The 7,066-nt window shown below is 42.1% G+C and overlaps 1 protein-coding gene across 1 annotated transcript in view; it reads right to left on the minus strand.

The window, feature by feature from the left end:
• Positions 1 to 4,798: 4,798 nt before the first annotated feature.
• SCAI (suppressor of cancer cell invasion) overlaps positions 4,799 to 7,066 on the minus strand; it is a 26,070-nt gene continuing 23,802 nt past the window's right edge. The window contains exons 14-16 of the mRNA XM_010019726.1: positions 6,468 to 6,680; positions 5,988 to 6,088; positions 4,799 to 4,945 (exon numbers count right to left, since the gene is read on the minus strand). Coding sequence (XP_010018028.1) covers positions 4,799 to 4,945; positions 5,988 to 6,088; positions 6,468 to 6,680 — 461 coding nt within the window. The remainder of the gene's footprint in view (positions 4,946 to 5,987; positions 6,089 to 6,467; positions 6,681 to 7,066) is intronic.

The raw sequence follows: 7,066 nt of genomic DNA on the forward strand, positions 1-7,066 counted from the left end.
TAGTAAGTCAGTAGGAATCAAAGACACTCCTTAATCCCTCAAAAGATCTGTCAAATTCAGAAATCATGAACTAAATCTCCTCTTGTCGTGACACGGTTATGGTTTGGAGAGGAGAAAAAAAAGTTATTTAATTTCACTCCTAAATATAAAGCAGATACGTCTGATGTGTTCCTCCCCTGCTCTGTTTGTGGACATTCAGATCTTCCAAGCACTTGCAGTACATTTGGTCACAGACACGGTATTGCTCTAAAAGTCAAAGATACTAAAAATGTACAAGAGCCACCTCAGGAATGTAGGATCTCTGCTCTGGAGATCTGTGCCCCATCCTCTGCACCAGCCTCCCGCACACGGATGCTGACTACAGCCAGCCTGACATAAGGCAGTTGGCATAGAGTAGCTTTCAGCTCTGTATATTAGATTTTTACCCTTGTTTGTAAGCTTAATTCTTGCTGCTGCAGCCTGCAGAGCTCCCTTGGTCCCAGGAGCAGCAGCAGCCACCACAGATAAGCCACCAACACTAAGCAGCTACGTAACATGGAACAGGCAGGAGGGAACAAGGGCTCTGCCCCAGCTATCGGTGGTGGTCTATAGTCAGAACAGTCACTGAAAGAGAATCTAACACAGATAAAGCTTTTACAAAAGAAGCCTCATGACAAGAAAGTTGTTCAGACAGATTCCAGGCTTTTAGCTTTCTGGGAAAAGTAGACTTGAAGCACAGTTACAGCACAGGGAAGGTGGCGGGAAAGGAGAGGTGCTCCACAGCAGCATGCCAGGGGTGACTGTTGGAGCAGCTCTGCCCCATCCTTAGGGGAAAAGCCTGGTTAGAGCTACTGACCTGGTAGCTTTTGAGGATGATTATTGGGAGCCTGATTTCCTGTTCTCTCCATTTCCTATGATCCTTAAGAGACATCTCCCTAGGGAACAGTCTTGAGGGGTTTAGTACATCATGACTTGACAGATACTTTTTTGCTGACCTACCCAAACCAACCATCCTGAAAGTTCCCAAGAAAGCACTCCAGGGAGCGAGTCTGGTTTGCACAGCTCACAGAAGTTAGTGCTCCGATTAGCTTGCACATGAAGCAAAATGACACATCTCAAGAGTAATTAAAAACCAGAACATTAAAAGACTCATAACCCTGTATTCCCGTCATTGTTATTTTGAGAAATCAAAGGGGAAAAAACAAGGCAACAGCATAACTTTGGCTAGATGTTCTACAGCCAGTCTGAGCAGGAGTACAGAGGTACCTGCTGCGGGAGCAGGACGTGTTTGAACATGCCACGTGCAGTAAGAGGGGAGCCACGCAGAAGTAGTCCAGTAAGGACACCTTTGGTCCAGTTCACATTTTCCTCTCAATATACTACATACAGAATTTACCCCTTTAATTCCACATTGCCTGGTGGTGGCAAGGCTTCTCCACCAACATAAGCAATAAAGATTATGTTATGGAGAAATGGAAAGCAAGACAAGAGGGAGGGCTTTAGGTCTGAGAAGAAAAGAATTTGTTCTCACTTAAAAATGGTTCAGTCTTTGCTTTGCTTTCACACTGAGGACTGCTAGATATATAAATCAAATTTTTCTTCAGTACATACAAGCACACATCGAGAAGGTACCTACAACCACAGCACACAGCACATAATAGCACAAGTTTAGAATGACTTAGTAAGTTCAAACAAGACAAGCTTTTACTTGGAGGGGAAAATAACAGTCTTTTCATCTTGAATACAGTTGCTTTGGGTGGGATGGGAGGGGACTGGCTCAAAATCTAAGATCAGATACTCATCCTATCTACAGCTAGAGAAGATTGTATCAGCCTTTTGCTTAGAAAGCACGATTTCGTACTCCTACCGACACAACAGGAGTGAAATCTTAGTCTTTGAATACCCCTGCCAGCAGCATCCCTTCTGAACAAAAGGTCAGTAGGTAAGAAGAAAATGAGGGACCTCAAGAATGAACTTTTGATTTGGACAGTCATCACTGATAAGTTTGACTTCTGAACTAATTTCAAAGGCCTTATATTCTCTTCCTACATTCCAGCTTCTGCAGGTGTTTGGGTTTTGTTTTTTTGCTTTTTAAGGAATACATTCTCCTCTGATTAGATCTACCTTGGTAACAAGCAAACAGAACCTCTTCTTAGGGCTGAAAAGTGGATTAGAAGCCTCTCAGATCACAAGCAAGGACTCCGTGCTTCAGCCCACCTGAGATGAAGACTGGGTCTGCCGAGGCTTTCCCAATCAGTGAACAAGCAACATGCCCCAGAAGTCACCAGCCCACACTAATGGAACCATCATCACTCCTATGGATAGACATAGCATACTCTTTTCCAGGTATTTGGAACCAAAACGAGAACATTTTCATCAAAACAAAAGCTAAAGCAAAACAAAAGCATTTGGTAGAAGGCAGTGAGCTGGGGAAAACTAAATTCCCTTTTCCCATGCAAGGTGAACACTGCTGGTGGAGCAGCAGGCAGGGCAATAGATAACCCATCTCTCATTTGCTGCTGCATTGAAGGCCTTCTGTATCTTTAGCTTCTACATACATTTCCATGCTTAATAACTGGGGACCTCCTACCACGAAGAAAGACAGATCATCAGCTTCACAGTTAAGAATACACGAATCTTACCACTGTAATACATACAGGAGTACTCATTCCCCTGGGTAACTAAGGCCTGTACCTGAAATGAGTTAGTAATTACTTCATGGTCCAAGAGTAAAGTCCCTGGAAACAGCAAATTACAATGGCAGCAGAGCCATAACCTTTACTACAACTACAAATGATCTGCAACACCTTGTGGAATACACCCAAAATGGCGTATGTGTGTATATATAAATTTTGTATATAGACATTGCAGTGTTTCATTCTTTTTAATACATATACAAGTACCTATACATATATACATATTTACAATTTACACCAGCCAGTAAATGTATGAGTATTGTACATATACACACAAACGCCTAGAACACACATGCACACACACAAACACACACTCTTTAAAATAAACTCCACATCCCAGGTAATGAAGTCCTGCCATAGTCCAAAGAAGAGCAGCACCAAGTGGTGGGGGCTCAACATACCAGCTTTGAGACTGCTTAGAACGAACACGAGCATTCACAGGAATTTTTACATTTGGGAAATTAAAGAATGGATGGCAAAAGCTTCAGCCCAGCTATAAAGAGCCTTCATGCAAACTCCCCAGCTACACTCCAGCAATTCTTGCTGTTCCATACTGTGCTCTCCTCATAGGAATGGGGTCCATCAGTGCCCTTGGCTATTCCGGCTGACTAGATCGTACCTTGTGCTATGACACTGCAAACAGGCCTACCATGATACTGTGGTAGCCAACAAGTTCTGCATTTTTTCACCTAAAAATAGAGGCGTGGCTGGGGTTCAACAAAAAAGCACTGATCAAGACTTGTCCTTTCACTTCTAACAGGCCATGGAACAGTGACAATGGACTTTTTCATTTAATAGCTTAAAGTATTTTCCTTTCCTCCTCCTTGCTCACACCTTCACTGTCAGGAGTTGCAAGAGGTCCTCTAGCTCTGCAAGGCAGGCAGCACAGTGCAAATGAGCCAGCAAGCACTTTCCTAGCAATCAGAACAGCCTTCTCCAGCCACTGTACAGGGCATACCCAAACTGAGCATCACAGGCTGAGGCAGCCTGCAGTGCTGCCGCCATCGTTACAGCCCCTCCGTCTTACTGGTTCAGAGACAGGACTGAGATGCAATGGTGGGCATGCAAAACATTAATAGGGCGTTATGGCAGCACCCACTTTGTTTAATCTGCAAGAGGAGCATCAGCATCTCTCCTGGGGCACAGGGATCCAGCACAGATGGGTCAGATAAACGAGCAATAGGAAGGGCTCATGTATGCACTGTATGGGACATTCCTTCAGCTCCTCTGAGGGGCTGGTAACACTGTGGGAGCCACACATTCCATCCATATACAGAAAGGAGGGATCCACCTGCTGGAAATGTAAGAATTTCTATCCAGTACCTCAAAAATGAAGAATGCCCCCTCCTCTTGATAAACTGTGGCAGCAATACAAATAGCAAGATGATCCATATTACTGTGAGAAATGAGGGTTAGCTTTCTTGGGTTTGTAATCTGTTAATCTGCTAACCACCTGCCAGTCAGGCAGAGAGGAAATTGTGTTCTTGGCCAGCAGTACAAAGTTCATATATAAAATTACTGTGTCAAATTTATAGGGAGCACTAAGTATCTTTACAACTTCAAACCCACTGCTCCAAATGCAATTTAATTGTCCACAGTTTTGTCTACTCACTTGCCTAAGACTGAAAAAATATATTTGTTATGAAGGACTCTTGTTTTATTGCTATTGTTGGTCTGCACTGTGTGGTTCCATCTTTACCATTTCAAATCCAGACTCTTTGGGGATAAAATATTGTTTTTCTATTGATTTTTTCTTCCCAATTTCTTAAAATTGTATAAAAATAAAGGATCTCCACAAACGTGGCCTAAAGGTAACCAATAATACTTCTATGCTTAGGATCAGCTGTTGGAAATGTGGTTGACAGCCACAAGACCAGAAATAAACCTCTAGTGATTCTTTAGTTTAACATTTAAAAGACATGAAAACTTCTGCTTATAAAATTGACCCCATACAGAATGGAACAGCTAAAACTAACAGCTGTCTATTAATACTTCTTAAAATAATGGTCCTAAATTTAAAAATAAAATCAAGTACTTCCTTTTATGATTTTCACATTATAAAACTGCACCATTCAAAATCTGTGGCCAGGGAAACCCCTTTGCTTAGAGTAAGACAGTTTCTTTTAATAGTCATCGAGGGTGTTTTCCAGGAAAACATTCCTAACATCCAGTATGGAAGCCAGCTCCAAAATGTGCTTTTGGAGGTGAGGGTTCTCCACCGTTTCATCTCTTGGCAGCTGAGGGTAAGATTCTGGGTAATTTCGAGTCTCCTGCTAGATGACAGTGAAAACAAAGAAAATCAGACATTCATGCCATGTTTAGCATGCCAGATACAAAGAAAATACTTTAACATTTTCAGCTTTCTCTTTCCATTGACTCAGAGATGTCATAGTGGCAATTCAAATGACCATTCCTCCAAGATGGTTAATAATACGTTCACAGAAGCCTTGCAAGGAAAAGAACACCAAAAAAGACAAAACCACTTCACATATACTTCCTCCTAGACTGGAGTTCATTTCATGAAATTATAGACATGTAAAAGCACCTCCAGTGGGGGATTCATCTTATCTTAAACCAACTATCTAAGACAACAGGGGCAAATCTATCCCCACTATCAGAAGACCTGCTTCTTTTCTCTAATATCAAAGAACCCCGGGTAGCTAACTTAGGTTGGGAAAGCTACTAGATGTCTGCAGTTAGACAAGATGGATACTGTACCTTTCTGTGCTTCAACTTCCACTTCTTTTCTGCAGTGTTTAAAATGGAGTAGGCAGTTTATATGCCAACACTCACATATATAAAATAGCGTAGACCCAGAAGCAGCCTTCGCTGTTGGCACAGTATTAACCAACAGGGAGGGGAAATATCATCTTCCTGTTTAGCTTATTTATTTACATTTCAAAGACCTTTCTAAATCCATTCACACTAGAAAACATTCAAGCAATAACATTCCACTCCTCTCTACCTCCTCTTATATTCTCTTCTACACATTGTTAGTTGTGTAGAAATAATAATCTTGAATTATTAAGAGGAACTTTTCTAGCACACGAAGCTGTTCAGAGTGACATAAATGAATTAGAGTGTGCCTGCTACTTCTGTAGAGGAGTAATACTTCAGCAAGTCAAAGGCTTCATGCCTTTGGAGAGATACAAAGGCACAGATTCAACACAAGCTGTAGGCGTTGGCATGTGAGCGTCAGTTATCTTTATGAACTCAGTGATATGTTTAGCCCTAAGACCCTTCCATCCCGAGGCAGGGCAGATCTATATGCACTGGACTGCTGCTCTCAAAGGGACACATATCCCTGCATACCCGAAAAATCTTGTGCATCCTCATAGTAGCTGAACAGAAGATGAATCTTGTTAGAAGCAAGCGAAGAAATTCATCCCCAAAAAACTGAAGAAAGGACTGATCTGTAGAGAAGACAAATAAAAAAACTCATCTTAGAAATGCTTTAAAAAATAAATTCAAATAAGAAAAAGAAAAAAAACAGACTTAGGGGAAACCACTACCAATTCATGTGCATTCCCCTTATTCTGTCCCTTGGGAAAGCAGAGCGAGGAAAACCAGCATGTGTTTAAGCAGCATGTACCTATGGATCGGGAGTGGGTCAGCAGCTGGGCAATATCCCGGTTGATTTTTCTCAGGTAATCTTGACACTTCTCCCACAGTCCTCTGCGCATGCTTGATAATCCAGAGACAAACAGGAATCCAATTCATGTGCATTCCCCTTATTCTGTCCCTTGGGAAAGCAGAGCGAGGAAAACCAGCATGTGTTTAAGCAGCATGTACCTATGGATCGGGAGTGGGTCAGCAGCTGGGCAATATCCCGGTTGATTTTTCTCAGGTAATCTTGACACTTCTCCCACAGTCCTCTGCGCATGCTTGATAATCCAGAGACAAACAGGAATGCAAAAGGAATAAAATAAATCAATAGACAAAGAGATACATTTGGCACATGAAACAGAAAAGCCGTCCCTGCCACAGAATGGAGTCGCTCACCCCCTAAATGCTGTAATAGAGGAGCTATCCCTGTGCGTTAGCTACACCTTCTCTCCTCTTGGGGCTCTTGAGATCATGCAATGATTAGCAATAAAGGGTAAGTGGAGAGCTGTGTTCGCACCAAGAGAAATTAAAATTTCCTCATGAATTGTGGGAGGCTTGTGTCTTCAGTTTGAGCACATAACTTGAACACAGTAATTGAAACAACTGATAGAAAATACTGATTATAAATCCTAGAGAGAAGTTATCAGACATGGGCATTCTCATTCCATTCAAAACCACAGGCAGTTGAACCTATACACACCCTCCATAATTGACATAGTTGCCCTTTTCCTGGGCATCACAGTATCCTAAAGCCCATTTACTCCATGCAGTTCAGAAGGAGTCCA

This window comes from Nestor notabilis, unplaced genomic scaffold (assembly GCF_000696875.1).
Source record: "Nestor notabilis isolate BGI_N333 unplaced genomic scaffold, ASM69687v1 scaffold30268, whole genome shotgun sequence".
In the NCBI taxonomy this organism is placed as follows: domain Eukaryota; kingdom Metazoa; phylum Chordata; class Aves; order Psittaciformes; family Psittacidae; genus Nestor; species Nestor notabilis.